Raw genomic sequence first — 17,480 nt, forward strand, 5'->3', positions numbered from 1 at the left:
ATTTCTAGTTTCAAGGCATTTTGGTCTGAGAAGATGCTTGATATGATTTCAATTTTCTCGAATTTGTTCAGACTTGTTTTGTGTCCTACCATGTGGTCTATCTTTGAAAATGTTCCATACGCACTTGAGTAGAATGTATATTTTGCTTCTTTGGCGTGAAAATTTCTATATATATAAATTAAGTCCTTTTGATCTATAGTGTTGTTCAATTCCTCAATATCCTTGGTGTTTTTTTGCCTCAAAGATATGTCCATTTTTAACTATGGGGTGTCAAAATCCCCTACTATGTGTTAGTTTTTACTGATATCCTTCTGGTACTCTTCCAAAATTTTTCTTATATATTTGGTTGTTCTTATGTTGGGTGCATATATGCTTACCAGGGTTTTATCTTCTTGATGGATTGTTCCCTTCAGTGTTATGAAATGTCCTTTTTTGTCTCTTTTTATAACCTTTGCTGTAAAATCTTTTTGTCTGATATAAGTATTGCTACCCCAGCTTTTTTTAAATTTTATGTCCATTTGCTTGGGATATTTTTTCAATCCCTTCACTCTCATTCTGTGTAGATCTTTTGTTTTGAGGTGGGTCTCTTATAGTCAGCATATATGTGAGTCATGTTTTCACATCCATTTTGCTACCCTATGTCTTTTGATTGGAGCATTTAATTCATTTACATTTAAGGTTATTATTGACAGGTTTTTATTCATTTCCCTTTGTACATGCATTCCTCTCCCTCTCTCTTTTTCTTTTTCTTAAAGCCTTCATTTTAGTATATCTTTCAAAGCTGGTTTGATGAAGATGTATTCTTTTAGTCTTCCTTTGTCTGGGAAACTCCTTATTTCACCTTCCATTTTGAAAGAGACCCTTGCTGGTTAGATTAGTCTTAGTAGTAGGCCTTTGTTTCTCATCGCTTGAAATATTTTTTGCCATTTTTTTCTGACTTGTAGTGTTTCTGTTGAGAAATCAGCTGATGGCCTTATCAGAGCTCCCTTGTATGTTATTTGCTTTTTTTCTCTTGCTGCTTTTAGGATTCTCTCTTTGTCTTTGAGTGTTGCCATTTTAATTGTGATGTGCCTTGGAGTGGCCTCTTTGGTTTCATCTTCATTGAAACCCTCTGTTCTTCCTGTATATGTAAGACTTTTTCTCATTTCATGTTTGGGAAGTTTTCTATCCCTTGCTCCTCTTCTTCTTCCAGTATCCCTATTATATGGATATTTTTGTGTTTCAAATTGTCCTGAAGCTCTCTTAAACACTTTTAATTCTTTTTCAGCCTTTTTTCATTTTGCTGCAGTCTCTGGGAATTTTTCTCTATGTTGTCCTCTAACTCAGTGATCTGGTCCTCTGCTTCATTTAGCCTGGTTTTGATTCCTTCTACTGTGTTCTTCAGTTCAGAAATTGTATTCTTCATTTCTTCTTGGTTCTCATTGACAGTTTCTATGTCCTTTTTCATGCTGGTATAGTTCTCAGTAAGTTTCTTGTATCTTCCCTGAAGTTCTTTGTAATTTCCCTGGAGTTCTTTTTAATTTCCCTGGAGTTTGTTGTAGTTTTCTCTGAATTTGTTTATTTAAATGAGGTTCCTCATTACAATTGTTTTGAATTCCATGTCTGGTAGTTTGCTTGCTTCTATTTCATCTATCCTTCCTTCTGGGAATTACTCCTTTCCTTTTGTCGAGGTGTTATTTCTTTTCTCCCCATGTTAGATGGCTCTTCTTTTTGTTTCTGTTCTTAGGTTGACCTGCTTTTATTTCCTGCGTTTGTGGTGTGATCTTCTTGTATACAGTTGTTGAGCTGCTACCTCTGTCTGATGCCACTTGTAGGGGAGTCGCCTTAAGAGATTTCTCCCATAGCACTGGCGATGATCCTGTACTGGAATGTAGTCAGCGACTCTCCCAGCTCTTTCTCCAGAGCCAGTGCCCAAGACTTTCAAAAAGCACCTCTAGTTCACTCCACCCTCCTTTGGCCTCTGCCAGAGACAAGTGCACTCTCTCGTGCAGGCTGGGGGCAGGCGGGCCTTGGGCTAGCTGTTTGCAAGCCCAGATGGGTGAAATGCTAGTTCTTCTGTGCAGTGGCCTGAGCTGGCTGGTTGTGCTCCAGGGTGGGCAGCCCACTGCGGCTTCTGTTCGCTGGCTTGGGGTGCCCCGTGTGTGGACTGTTTTCATGCTGGGGTGGGCATGTCGCAGGCTTGTTGTTTGTGAGCCGGGTCAGGCGGACCACTGGTGCTTTTGCTCACCAGTGGGGGCAGGCTGGTTGTGCACCCAGGTCAGGGTGTACCCCTTGCACTTCTGCATGCAGGCCAGGGCAAAGCATGTCAGTTAATGATGCAATATCTTTGTTGATTTTTTGTTTGGAAGATCTATCCATTGTTGTCAGTGGGGTATTAAAATCCCTTACAGTTACTGAATTCCTGTCAATCTTTTTCTTAACCCTTTCAGTGCCAACATCACTTTGAGCGATGTTGACAAATTTTCCCAGAAGTGCCAGTGCCGCTCCCAGTGCCTCTTTTTTCGATGGCTATAAATGTAAATAATGATGGAATAATTCTTATTTTCTGTTTTGTTCTTCTTTTTGTACCTCAGGTTATATATTGATATAACTTTTTCTTACTTTGATCCAAATTTCAAATTATGCATGATACTGAAAGAGTTAAAAGTCCTCCAGGATCTTCTTTATATATTTAGGTTGTCATATATTGGGTTCGTATATGTCTATAAGAGTTATATCCTCTTCTTGAGCTAGTACCTTAAGTAGCCTTTGCCTTGAAGTCTATTTTGTCTGATATAAGAGTTGTTACCCCAGCGTTCTTTTTTTCATGTTCATTTGCATGCAATTTTTCCATTCCTTTCAATCTGTGTATATCTTTTGTTTTGAGGTGGGTCTCTTGTAGACAGAATATATGCCAATTGTGTTTTATTATCCATTCAGCTACCTTATATCTTTTGATTGGGACATTTAACCCATTTACATTTCAGGTTATTATTGATAAGTGTTTGTCCATTGCCATTTTCCTTTGTACCTGTGTTTCTCTCTCTCTCTCTCTCTCTCTCTCTCTCTCTCTCTCTCTCTCTCTCTCTCTTTCCCCCTCCCTCTATCTCTATTTCTTCTTTTTTTTTACAAACAGTATTTCTTCTTCTTATAGCCATCCTTTTAGCATCTCCTGCAATATTAGTTTGGTGGAGCTACAATCTTTTAAACTTTTTGTGGGGGTCTGGAAAGCTCTTTATTTCTCTTTTCATTTTGAATGAGAGCTTTGTTGGATAGGGTAGTCTTGCTTGTAGGTACTTGCTTATCATTACTTGAATTACTTCATGCCAGTCTCTTCTGGCTTGTAGTGTTTCTGTTGGGAAATTGGCTGATAGCCTTATTGGACCTCCCTTGTATGTTACCAGCTGTTTCTTCCTTGCTAGCTTTAAAATACTCTCTTTGTTTTTAAAATTTGCCATTTTAATTGTGCTTTGATTTGGAGTGGGTCTCTTTGTGTTCATCTTGATTGGGACCCTCTGTGTTTCCTGAACTCGCATGAATTTTCCTTCACCAATTTAAGGAAAGTTTTATGTCAGTATGTTTTCAAACAGGGTTTCTAGCCCATGATCATTTTCTTCTCCTTTTTGTATCCCTATGATGTTGTGAATATCATTACATTTCATGTTGTCCCAAAGCCACCTTAATCTATCTTTGTTCTTTTTGAGTCTTTTATTCATTTTGTTGTTCTGACTGTGTGCTTTGGTCACCTTGTCCTCCAAATTGCCAGCTCACTCCTCTTCTTCATTTAGTCTGCTTTTAATTCCTTCTAGTGTATTAATTTCAGATATTGTATGCTTCCTTTCTACCTGGTTCTTATTTACCATTTCTCTGTCCCTTTTCATGGTGATGTGGTTCCCAGTAAGTTCATTGTCATTCTCGCTAAGTTCCTTGAGCATCTTTATAATGATTACTTTGAATTCTATATCTGATAACTTGCTTGCTTCAATTTCACTTAGTCTCTTTTTCTCAGGATTCTTCCTTTCAATTGGGGATTGTTTCTTTGTCTCCTCATTTTAGATGACTATTTTTATTTGTTTCAATGTATTAGATTGATCTGCTTTGACTCCCTGTCTTCATGGGGTGGCTATCTGCAGTAGGAGTCTTGTGGGACTCAGTAGTGCCATCTCCTTGATCTTCTATGCTGTTGTATAGGTGTTGACAAAATAAAACAAAACAACATGGAAAACAAAACCCACACCAGCAAAAATACCTTCACAACAACAACAAATGAGCAGAAATAAATAATGGAAGAACATAAATAAAAATATTATAAGAAAGGTAAAAAAGTATATGAGATGACTAATGGAAATAAAATAATTTTGAGATGGTATGGGGAGGAGAAATAATAGGATCAGGAAATAGGAAAAACATGAATAAAGGGAAATAAAATCTAAAGTGTAAACAAGAAAGGAAAGGAAGAAGGCTAAGTGGAGCAATAAAAGGGAAGAGTAAAATATGAGGTTTAAAATAATAAAAAAGAGAAAAATTGTGAAGAAATAGGAACGAACTTGAGGAAAAACAACAATAACTGCAATATCAATGACAAATGAGTAAAGATCAACAAAGCATATATTATAAGACAGAAAAATAATATGAGATGACCAAAGGAAAGAAATGTAATATTGACAGTATAGAAGGGGGAAAAACAATAAAAATAAGGAGTAGACACAAGGTAAAGAAAGGGAAAAAAATTAAACTGAAAGTAAGAATGGGAAGGAAGTAAATAAAAATGAAGTGAGACAAGGAACAAATAAAATATAAGATTGCATATAAAAATATTGAATAAATAGAAACAAAACTGAAGAATAATTAACTACAACAGCAATATCAATGAAAAATTAGCGAAGATTAATAAAAGTGGAAAGATAATGAGATGACTAAAGAGAAGAAAAATGGCTCTGTGAGGATTGAGGGAGGAGAAATAATAAGAGTAAAGAACAGAAATGAGATGATGAGAAAAAGTAAATTTTAAAACAGAAACAGGAACATAAGTGGAAAGAAGAAGACAAAATGGAGTAAGAAAATGGAAGAGTAAAATATGAGATTTAATTTTTTTTAAAAGATAGTGAATTAATAGGAACAAAAATGAAGAAAAAAAATTGTTAAAAAGCTACGTGAAAGAAAATGCCATGCAAATAATGCAAAAGAATGAGGTAGAATTTGTCTCAGCAGAGTCCAGTGTTTAGCTTCTGACCTCTCCTTTTGTGTCTGACACTGGCAGTGCCAGACCCTGTTCCTGCCTAGCTCTAGGCAGCCTGCTTGAGGCTACAAGCAATCCACAGTCTGTGGCTGCATCCTTCAGACTTGGCTGCATCTAGGAGATCCTCACTGCTCTGTTGTGCTAGCTTTTCATCATTCACAGGTACCACCTCCACATGCTTCTATCTGCAGTCCTGCCATTAGTCTTAGCCTCATCACTGACCGTCTGTTTCTGAAAAGGCTTCTGGTGTGATTGGGAGGATGGAGTGCCTAGATATCCCCTTGGAGGTGCTGTTCAGACTTCAGGGAAGATTGTGGGTGTGTTCTCCTGCCCTTGTGCCACACATTTTCGCCTGTCCAGATAATTTACAAAAATGTAGTTTCTGATGAGTTAGTTGTCTGTTTTATGTGAGGGGCCAAACTATGTAAAGGGTCAGCTTTTTACTTCCTGGTGCTGATGGCAGCTCTGCATAAGAGCCGAGGCTGGGTCAGGCCCTGAACTCTACTTGCTGTACCAATTTTTGCACTCTATGCCTATCTGGTTTCAGTGGAATAGGGCAGGAGGGAGCAGGTGCTTAGAAAATTTCATACAGGCCCTTCTTTGCATCTCCCTTTCTTTCCCCTGTGGGGTATGCACCCAGCAGAGTGCTCCTGAGCCTGGCCAGTCTTCTTCAGGAGAGGGATGGTCCCACTTTTCCTTTCACAGATGTTTTAACTCTGCAGAAGGGCAGGGTATGACTGGCTGCAAAGAATCTCTGCTGCTCAACTCTTGTCCATCTATCTCCCAGCCCATTGCTTTTGCAAGAGACACAGTTTAGAACTCTATGTTCTGTACAGCCCCTGGTCTTCTAGCTGAGCTAGGTGGGACCCAGCAAATCCCTTGTTGCACAACTCTCCAAACTCCCTGCCCAGCTGGAATCGGTGGGAACAAACTATGCTTCAATCTGGTCTCTGTGGGAAGAGCAGCTGTGTGCAGGGTTTTTGCCCAATCATGTTTCAATTCCTTTTTTAAAGTCTATGTGGTACCCATTCTACAGTACTAAGTCATTGTCTGGTTCTCTGTGCATAATCATTCCCCAAAAGTAAAATGACTCTCACAGTCACAGCTGGTTACAGCCTGCCAGTGTCTCTGACAGACCCATGTGCAGCAACCTGATCATTTTAGGACGGTGATTCCCCATTCTTTTTCACACAAAGGACTGGTTTCATTGAAAACAATTTTTCCACAGAAGGGGGAATGGGATGGAGCTCAGGTTATAATGTCAACAATGGAGAGTGGGGTGAAGCTTCACTCACTTGCCCACTGCTCACCTCCTGATGTGCAGCCTGGTATGAGAGTCTGTGACCCAGGGTTGAGGACCCCTCTTTTAGGAGATTGAGTCCCTATTTAGAACTCTGCAGGCTGGTACTACCATTATGATGTACTGATAACTGTGTGTGTAGCCTGGGTCTCCCAGACTCTATTTCTTCCAAAGTCTCTCCTGAGTAGGATTGTGGATCCCTGTGGGGGCTCTGAGATGGGAGGGAGCTCCAGAGGTGCAATTTCTATTTGGTCTCTCCATTGCTGCAGGCACCACACACAGGATATTTCCCCTTCAACTTACAACATCTCCTTACTGGATAATACTCAGCATCTTCTATACTCCTTGGCTTCAAAACTTCATATCTTTCGGCCTTGTGAAGAATTTCTCCTCTTCTCTTTGTTGTGTTCTTCCTTGTGCTTCTCTTTGCTTGTTTTTTGTCTTTATTCACCAGCCAACTAATATATTCTAGTAATGCATCTCAACTGAGCAGCAGCACTAATGAATTCTTTTGCCCATTTTTAGATTGGATTGTTTAGGCGTTTTTTTGGTGCTAAGTTGTATAAGTTGTTTATCAGTAGATTAATAAATAAAAAGCTGTGGTACACTTATTCAATATAATACTAATAATTCATAAAAATGAAGGAAATCTTACCCTCTGTGACAGCATGGATGGACCTGGAGAGTATTATGCTAAAGTAAAATAAACCAGTCAGAGGAAGAAAAATACTATATGATTTCACTTTTGTGTGGAATATAATGAATGAAATAAACTAACAAACAAAATAGAAACAAACTCATAGATACAGACAACAGACTAACAGCTGTCTGAGGAGACAGGCCTGGGTGCTGTGTAAAAAAAGGTGAAAGGATTCAGCAAAGAAAAAAACAAAACTCATAGACACAGACAACAGTATGGTGATTACCAGAGGGAAAGGGAATAGGGGAGGTAGAAAAGGGTATAGGGGAGATAAATGCTGTTGGAAAAGAATTTGACTTGGGGTGGGGAACACACAACACAATATACAGATGATGTATTATATAATCGCACACCTGAAACCTATATAATTTTATAAATCAATCTCACCCCGATAAATGCAATAAAAATGTTTTTAAAAAGTGTTGAAAAAATCCAAAAAATTGGGTTAAAAGAGAATATGGGTATTGCACTAAAGATATTTAACCAGGAGGTAAGATTTGAGTTAAGCCTTAAAGGAGAAGTAGTGTTTAGATATGCCCAGAAGGAAGAACAGAGTGAATACATGTCTTTAGAAAAAACTTTGTGCAGGGGACAAACCTGAGTGATGGTTAGAGTGGAACAGAAACTGTTTGGGTTGTTATATATCAGCCTATGAATGAGTATGTTCTCAAATGTGACCCAGTCTTATGCAATAAGATCAAGGTAATTAATACACACCCAAAGTTGGTGCCTTTGTCCAGGGGGACTCAGCTTGAAAAATGCACCATAGAAGGACACAATGTTTTTGTGGAAAGAGTACTTCTTCAAAAGGTTGAGCTCAGTCCTGAGGTCCTCTTCCTCATCCTGTAGAATAAGAATAGAGAGAAAACTTTCTATGCCATGCCATTCAATGACTGTGAGTCTCTAAACTACTGTAGTTAAAGAACAGAATATTATGGACACCCATTATATCATACAGCAATGTATAATTAAATCTTAACTAGAATTATTAGAGAATGGAGATCTCTGGTAAACTGGTAATTTTGGAAAAATAAAGGTTAATTAAATATATTTTAATTCAATGGTTCTAAAATATGATTCTTGGACCAGCAGCAATGGCCACTGTATAAACTTTTCACTGAAATAAATAATTACAGATACAAGTACTTTACAAGGTATATGATTTGAAACTATTTTCTCCTTTTCTGTGGTTTGTCTTTCCACTCTTGATACTGTCATTTGAGGAAAAACTTTAAAAATATTTTGGTGAAATACAATTTATTGATTTTGTGTCTTGTTTGTGCACTTGATGCCAATCTAAAGAACCACTGCTAAATCTAAGGTCATGAAGATCTACACCAATATTATCTAGAAAGCATTTTATAGTTTTAACTCTGACATTTAGATTTTTGATCCATTTTTAATTTTTATATAGAGTAGGGGTCCAACTTCATTCCCTTATATGTGGCTATCAAGTTGTCTCAGCATTATTTGCCGAAAAGACTACCTTGTCCCCATGACTCACCATTGCACTCTTGTCAAAAATCAGTTTACTATACCTATATAGAAATAGTTCCATTCTATTGATCTAAATATATATCTATACTTATGCCTATACCACACAGCATTGATTAGTTTGTGATTCATTGCATTTTAAATGGTACTGTTTTTATCCAGGTGATTTGTTTTAAAAGATGTGCTTCAAGTCATTTATTTTTCTAATAATTCATTATAATGGTACATATATTTGAAATATGTTATATATATATATGTGCATGTGAATATACACTCATGTATAAATTAAAATATGTAAGTAGACTATTCTCACTGCAAATTTTATGTTACAAATAATAACAGTTGAGTGTATATTTATCTAGAAATATATATTTAATCTAAAAAATCTCATATTATTCACACTATTTGATATTTTGCAGCTTGATGTTTAATTCAGTAATTAAAGAGCATCTTTCTTTATCACTGAACATAAATGCACTTGCTTTTTATGGATGTGTAGAATTGAATAAAAAGAATATATATTTTTTTGTTTGTTTGTTTGTTTTGTTTTTTTGCGTGATTATTCTTTATTTTTTTATTTTTTATTTTATTTTATTTTTTGGTTATTCAATTACATTTGTCCCATTTTTCCCCCATTGCTCCCCCCTCCCAGCCCATCCCTTCTCCCACAATTATATCCCTCCCTGTTGTCCACGTCCATGAGTCATTCATATACGTTCCCTAACTTGACCCTTCCCTTACTTATCCCCCTTCTCTCCCTCCCCCCTCCCCCTTACTGACTACCATTCTAGTCTTTGCCTATTGAGTTCATTTGTTTGTGTTGCTCCTTAGTTTCCTGTATTGGGTGATATCATATGGTATTTTGCTTTCTTTGCCTGGCTTATTTCACTAAGCATAATTCTCTCTACTTCCATCCATGTTGTCGCAAATGGCAGGAGTTCTTTCTTTCCTTCTGCTACATAGTATTCCATTGTGTAGATGTACCACCGTTTTTTGATCCACTTATCTACAGATGGGCACTTAGGCTGTTTCCAGCACTTAGCTATTGTAAACAGGGCTGCTATGAACATGAGGGTGCATAAGTTTTTTGAATTAGGGTTTTAGGATTTTTCGTGTATAATCCTAGCAGTGGAATCACTGGTTCAAATGGCAGTTCCATTTTTAGTTTTTTGAGGTAATTCCATACTGTTTTCCATAGTGGGTGCACCAGTCTGCATTCCCACCAACAGTGCAGTAGGGTTCCCATTTCTCCACATCCTCGCCAGCATTTGTTGTTTGTTGATTTGTTGATGATGGCCATTCTGACAGGTGAAAGGTGGTATCTCATTGTGGTTTTCACTTGCATCTCTCTGATGGACAATGATGTTGAGCATTTTTTCATGTGCCTATGGACCTTTTGTATGTCCTCTTCGGAGAAGTGTTTGTTCAGGTCCTTTGCCCATTTTTTAATAGGGTTGTTGGTTTTCTTGATGTTGAGTTGTATAAGCTCTTTATAACTTTGGAGATCAGTCCCCTGTCTGTGATATCATTGGCAAATATGTTTTCCCATATGGTTGGTTTCCTTTTCATCTTGCTGAGGTTTTCTTTTGCTGAGCAGAAACTTTTCAGTATGATGTAGTCCAATTTGTTTATTTTTTCCTTTATTTCTCTTGCCTTAGAAGACGTATCGGTGAAGACATTGTTACGTGTGATATCTGAAATTTTCCTGCCTATGTTTTCCTCTAGGACTTTTATGGTATCACGGCTTACATTTAAGTCTTTAATCCATCTTGAGTTTATTCTCGTGTGTGGTGTAAGTTGGTGATCTAGTTTCATTTTTTTGCACGTCCCTGTCCAGTTCTCCCAGCACCATTTGTTAAAGAGGCTCTTCTCATTCTATTTTATGTTCCTTCCTCCTTTATCAAAGATTAGTTGACCATACGGGCCTGGGTTTATTTCTGGGCTTTCAATTCTGTTCCACTGATCTATATCTCTGTTCTTATGCCAGAACCAGATTGTTTTGATCACAGTGGCTTTGTAGTATTGCTTGATGTCTGGTATCGTGATTCCTCCTGCTGTGTTCTTCTGTTTCAAGATTGCTTTTGCTATTCGGGGTCTTTTTTGGTTCCATATGAATTTTTGGAGGATTTGTTCTAGGTCAGTGAAATATGTCACTGGTATTTTAATAAGTATTGCATTGAATCTGTAAATAGCTTTGGGTAGTATGGCCATTTTGATGATGTTGATTCTTCCCATCCAAGAACATGGTATTTGCCTCCATTTATTTGTATCTTCCTTAATTTCTTTCTTCAATGTTGCATAATTTTCAGTGTACAGGTCTTTTATCACTTTGGTTAAGTTTATTCCTAGGTACTTTATATTTATTGTTACTATAGTAAATGGTATTTTCTTTTTTGCTTCTGTGTCTGATATTTTATTGTTGGTGTACAGAAATGCCTTAGATTTCTGTTTATTTATTTTGTACCCTGCTATTTTGCCAAATTCACTTATTATATCAAGTAGTCTTTTAGTGGAGTTTATAGGGTTTTCTAGGTATACGACCCTGTCATCTGAAAATAGTGATAGTTTTACTTCTTCTTTCCCAGTTTGTATGCCTTTTATTTCTTTGTCTTGTCTGATTGCTGTGGCTAGGACTTCCAACACTATGTTGAATAGAAGTGGGGAGAGTAGACAGCCTTGTCTAGTTCCTGATTTCAGGGGGAATGCTTTCAGTTTTTGTCCATTGAGTATGATGTTGGCTTCAGGCTTCTCATATATAGCCTTAATGATGTTAAGGTATGCTCCCTCTATTCCCATTTTGCTGAGTGTTTTCAACCAAATGCTTTTTCTGCATCTATAGATATGATCATGTGATTTTTGTCTTTCATTTTGTTTAGGTGATGTATTATATTTATTGATTTGCCAATATTAAACCATCCTTGCATCCCTGGGATGAATCCCACTTGATCATGGTGTATGATCTTTTTGATGTATTGTTGGATCTTGTTTGCCAAAATTTTATTGAGGATTTTAGCATCTATGTTCATCAGTGATATTGGCCTGTAGTTTTCTTTCTTTGCTGTGTCTTGACCTGGTTTTTGGATGAGGGTAATACTGGCTTCATAGAAAGAGTTTGGGATTTTTCCCTCTTCTTGGATTTTTTTGGAATAGTTTAAGGAAGGTACGAGTTAGTTCTTCCCTAAATGTTTTGTAAAATTTGCCTGTGAAGCCATCCAGTCCAGGGCTTTTGTGTGCAGGAAGATTTTTGATTACTGTTTCAATTTCTTTCTTTGTTATTGGTCTGTTGAGACTTTCTACTTCTTCTTCATTCAGTTTTGGAAGGTTATATGTTTCTAGAAATCTGTCCATTTATTCTAGGTTGTCAAATTTCTTGCCATATAGTTGTTTGTAGTAATTTCTTATAATTGTTTGTATTTCTGAGGCATCAGTCGTGATTTCTCCTCTTTCATTTCTGATTTTGTTTATTTGGGTCTTCACACTTTTTTTCTTAATGAGTCTGGCTAGAGGCTTGTCAATTTTGTTTATTTTTTCCCAGAACCAGCTCCTAGTTTTGTTGATTTTTTGGATTGTTCGTTTAGTTTCTACGTCATTTAATTCTGCTTTGATCTTGATGATTTCCTTTCTTCTTTTTGCCCTAGGCTTTGTTTGTTGTTGCTGTTCTAGTTCTTGTAGCTTTATGGTTAGGTTTTCTATTTGAGATTCTTCTAGCCTTTTCAGATATGCCTGTATTGCTATGAACTTCCTTCTCAGGACTGCTTTTGCTGTGTCCCCTAGGTTTTGGGTTGTTGTGTGTTAATTGTCATTAGTTTCTAGAAATTTCTTGATTTCCTCTTTGATGTCATTGTTAACCCATTCGTTATTTAAGAGCATGTTATTCATTCTCCATGAGTTTGTGTGTCTTTGATTTTTTTCCTTGAGGTTGATTTTTAGTTTCAAGGCATTGTGGTCTGAAAAGATGCTTGATATGATTTCAAAATTCTTGAATTTGTTGAGGCTTGTTTTGTGTCCTATCATGTGGTCTATCTTTGAAAATGTCCCATGTGCCTTTGAAAATAAAGTATATTTTGCTTCTTTGGGGTGAAAAGTTCTATATATATCAGTTAAGTCCATGTGGTTTAGCGTGTTGTTCAATGCCTGTATATCCTTTGTGTTTCTTTGCTTCGATGATCTGTCTATTGTTGATAATGGAGTGTTGAAGTCCCCTACTATGAGTGTGTTGTTGTTAATATCCTTCTTGTGGTCTTCTAGTATTTTCTTTATGTATTTGGGTGTTCTTATGTTGGGTGCACATGTTTATCAGTGTTATATCTTCTTGATGAATCGTTCCTTTAAGTATTATGAAATGTCCGTCTTTGTCTCTTTTATTGCCCTTGCTTTGAAATCCGTTTTGTCTGATATGAGGACTGCTACCGCAGATTTTTTTTCAGGTCAATTTGCTTGAAATATTTTTTTATATCCCTTTCCTTTCAGTCTATGTAAATCTTTTGTTTTGAGGTGTGTTTCTTGTAGACAGAAAATATGTGGGTCTTGTTTTCTTATCCTTTCCATTACCTTATGTCTTTTAATGGGAGCATTTATTCCATTTACATTTAAGGTTACTATTGACATGTATTTATTCATTTCTCTTTTGTATCTCTGTTCCTCTACTCTCTTTTTGTTTTTTCTCTTCCTTTTTCTTAGAATATTCCCTTTAGCATCTCTTGCAATGCTGGTTTGGTGGAGATGTATTCTTTTAGTCTTCCTTTGTCTGAGAAACTCCTTATTTCACCTTCTGTTTTGAATGAGAGCCTTGCTGGGTAGAGTATTCTTGGTTGTAGGCCTTTGTTTTTCATTGCTTGAAATATTTTGGACCATTCCCTTCTGGCTTGTAATGTTTCTGTTGAGAAATCGGTCGATAGCCTTATTGGAGCTCCCTTGTAAGTTATTTGCTCTTTTTCTCTTGCTGCTTTTAGGATTCTCTCTTTGTCTTGGAATGTTGCCATTTTAACTATGATGTGCCTTGGAGTGGGTTTTTGGGGGTTCCTCTTGATTGGAACTCTCAGTGCTTCTTGGACTTGCATAACTTTTTCTCTCATCAGGTTCGGAAAATTTTCTGTCACTATTTCTCCTATCAGTTTTTCAATTCCATGCTCCTTTTCTTCTCCCTCTCTTATTCCTATGATCCTGATATTATTTTTTTATGCTATCCTGTAATTCCCTTACATCTTGTTCATATTTTTTCAATCGTTTTTCATTTTTCTGTATCATTTGGGAATTATTACCTACATTATCCTCTAACTCACTAATCCGATCCTCTGCTTCATTTAGTTTGCTTTTGACTGATTCTACTGTGTTTTTCAGTTGAGAAATTGCATTCTTCATTTCTTCCTGGTTCTTGCTGATAGTTTCTATGTTTTTTTTTTTATGCTGGTGTAGTTCTCTGCAAGTTCCCTGTAATTTTCTTGGAGCTGTTGGTAACTTCCTTGGAGGTTGTCATAGTTGTTTTTGAGGTTTTGGAGCATATTGAGCTTCTTCACCACCATAGTTTTGAATTCCATGTCTGACATTTGGGCTATGTCTATTCCATCTACCTCTCTTTCTGGGGATTCCTCTTTTCTTTTCATTGAGAGGTTGTTTCTGCGTCTTACCATGTTGGATTCTTCTTGTTTGTTTTTGTTATTTGGATTTGTCTGCTTTGCCTTCCCACCTTTGTGTTATGAGATTTTTTATGGTAGATCTGGGGGTTTCAGTGGTGCAGTCTCTTTGATCTCCTGAGCCTGATATTCTTGGGGTACCTTTTATATCATTTGTTTATGCTGTCTGGTTATATTTCATATTTTTTTGTTAGGACCTTCCTTCTGGCTTGTTGATTGAGATTCACTCTATCCACTTTATCTCGAATTCTTTTGTGGAGATGTCCGTTTTAGCCTTGGTGTGTCACCTTTTTTTTCTGCATCCACAGCTGGTCTGGTGTGGCAGTTCAGAGGTTCTTGTTTCTTGCATCAATGGTGTGCGCCTGCGGTTGCTACAATGGTGCGCACCCCGGTTGCTGGCAAGGCATGCTCCTTTGCTGCCCGCCTGAGCCAGTTGAGGTGTCCTTGCGCGAGAGCCCCTGCATGGGCGGGACGGCCGAGAGCTTTCCCCGTGATTGGCACTTATTATTGCCGGGCAGAGGTGGTTCCGCGCTCGCGTGCCGGTGCCCTTAGTCCCGCTGAGCCGAGCTCCAGGAGTTGGTCTCTCGCCTCTTACGGCGGGGCCGTGGACACTTGTGCTCAGTGGAAGTTAGCACCTGTGAGTCGCTACCGCCCGCTGTTCCGGCGCTGCAGCCTACTGCCTTCCCTCACCCGTTTGGGCCAGCAGGGACAGAGCCTGAGCTAGTGGTCTGCTTTCCGGCCTGGGGGCCGGCGCCCACGGGATCTGCCTAGGGGTATCTGCGCATGGTCCTCTGCGTGTTCAGTGGGCCCTCCCTGTGCCTGTTTGGGCACTGATCTTATGTCCATTGGGGAGTGTCCGAGGGACGCCTGGACTCACGGCCTCGTGGACCTGGGCCAGTGACTGAGAGCACTTCCCTATGCTCACCCCCGCGACCCAAGGGTAGGGTTGGGGAGTGGATGACCGCAACACTGTGCCTGCGCTCCTCAAGAATGGCCTACCACCCCCAAACTTTCCTCCCCTCTCCACCGTCCACTAGAGAAGGTAAAGGAGAATTATGTTCTCACTTGCCCAGCAGCACGCTGTCTCCTGTCCTTCAGCGCCAATGCCACTTGGTTGAGTCCCGTCTCTGGCAGTGGGCAGAGATCCGCTCTCCTCCCAACTCCTCTCCCGGGTAGCCTGTGGTTGCTAAAAATCCTTTGTGTACTTCCAGCCGCAGCTCGGACAGCCGCCCCAGTCAGGAATCCCATTTCGTCCCCTTTTTCTCCACTATCCTCACTAAACAGGTTGTTCCCAGATGGATTTTCTCTAATCCAGCAGTGCCTTGGCTCAACTCCTGCCAGTGTCCAGCTGCTCACTGAGATGTTCTGTCTGCAATTAGCCCAAACTGCAGACGGGTCTCGGGAGCCAGAAACCGCAGCCTCTCCTCACTCCTCCGCCATCTTCCTCTCTCAATAAAAAGAATATATGTGTCTGCCATTCAGGGGATAAGTCAGTGCTAGAGGTTTTGTTTTGACGATTGTATATATATAGTGATAATTGATGCCATCTTTTGGGATGAGATCACCAAGGTAGAGTACATAATTTTAAGAAGTATTTATAGCAGAAGACAGTATAATGTCATCAGAAAAGAACATCTACACTGATCATTAAGTCACCTGGGTTTCAGTACTGATATCCAAGGGTTGGAAATTCACTTAAACCTTCCCAAGGTTCAGTATATCCTCAAAAGTCTCACAGAAGATGGCAGCCATTACCTGTCTTCATGCAATGTTAGCAGAACCAAATGAGATGATATATTTAAAATTTTTTAAATCTTTGAAATAATAATGCTATACAAGGTGTTATGATATAGTATCTCTGTTACTTGACCTCATTAGAATTAGCCAGAGTGTTATCAGAAATATATAACTCCCTCCATATAACCATTGATGAATGCAAAATAGAACATGATGAAGTTGAGAGTTGTACATCCTTGTTTTACATCACCTTGAGTATTTCACACCATTGCCTTTTGGCTTGGAATGTTTCTATTAAGTAATCAGCTACCAGTCTAATTGTTGCTCCCTTGTAGGTAACTACCTGCGGCTTTTAGGATTTTCTCCTTGTCTTTAAGTCTTGTTTTTTTAATTATGATGTGTCTTGGCGTAGGTCTCTTTGGGCCCAATTTATTTTGTACTCTCTGACCTTCCTGAACTTTTGTGTCTTTTTCCTTCTCCAGATTAGGGATGTTTTTGGTCATTATCTATTCAAATAGGGCCTCAATCCTTTGTTCGCTCACTTTTCCTTCTGGTATTCTCATTATGTGGATGTTGTTATTATGCTTCATGTTGTCCAAAGAGTTTTTTTTTTAGCTCTACTCATTTTTTAAAATTCTGTTTTTATTCTGCTGCCCTGCCTAAGTGTTTTTATCTACTTTGTCTTTCAAATCATTGATACAATCCTCTGCTTTATTTAATTTACTGTTTATTCATTCTAGTGCACGACTTATTTCATATATTGTATTGTTTATTTCTGATTGCTCCTTTTTTATGGTTTCTGTGTCTTTTTCCATGTTTTTGAGTATCCTATAATCATTAACCTGAACTCTTTATCTGATAAATTGCTTGCCTCCATTTCATCTATTTATATTTGGAGAATTCAGTAGTTCTTTCACTGGTGGTCTGCTTCTTTGTTTTCTGATTTTGGCAGCTTCTTTGTATTTTCCATTTTAGTTGTTAAATAGATTGGTTGTTAAATTAAAGAAAAAATAAGGAGCTTACATGACAATAAAAAGCTAACGGAGTTAGTTAACACGAAACCAATATTGCAACAAATGTTAAAGGGCTTGCTCGAAGAAGAAGAAGAAGAAGAAGAAGAAGAAGAAGAAGAAGAAGAAGAAGAAGAAGAAGAAAAACAGAGGACAGCAGTCTAACAAAAAATGGCACTACATCAGTACCTATCAATAATAATTTTAAATACAAATGGTTTAAATGCTCCAACTAAAAGATATGGGGCATAAGAATGGATAAGAAAACAAGACACATATATTCTGCCCCCAAGAGATCCATATCAGATTGAAAGATACACACAGACTAAAAGTAATGGGATGGAAAGAGATATTTCATGCAAATGAAAAAGAAAAAAATACTGGGGTA

At 38.1% G+C, this 17,480-nt stretch overlaps 1 protein-coding gene across 2 annotated transcripts in view; it reads right to left on the minus strand.

Annotated features, from left to right (window-relative positions):
• The window catches only part of NRK (Nik related kinase), a 220,249-nt gene that overhangs the window by 101,314 nt on the left and 101,455 nt on the right, over positions 1–17,480 (minus strand). For both annotated transcript variants that reach the window (XM_090264658.1, XM_090264657.1), the window contains exon 5: positions 7,936–8,061. In XM_090264658.1, coding sequence (XP_090120784.1) covers positions 7,936–8,061 — 126 coding nt within the window. The remainder of the gene's footprint in view (positions 1–7,935; positions 8,062–17,480) is intronic.

The sequence above is a fragment of the Furipterus horrens genome, unplaced genomic scaffold, assembly GCF_987537825.1.
Source record: "Furipterus horrens unplaced genomic scaffold, mFurHor1.1.pri manual_scaffold_17, whole genome shotgun sequence".
Lineage (NCBI taxonomy): Eukaryota > Metazoa > Chordata > Mammalia > Chiroptera > Furipteridae > Furipterus > Furipterus horrens.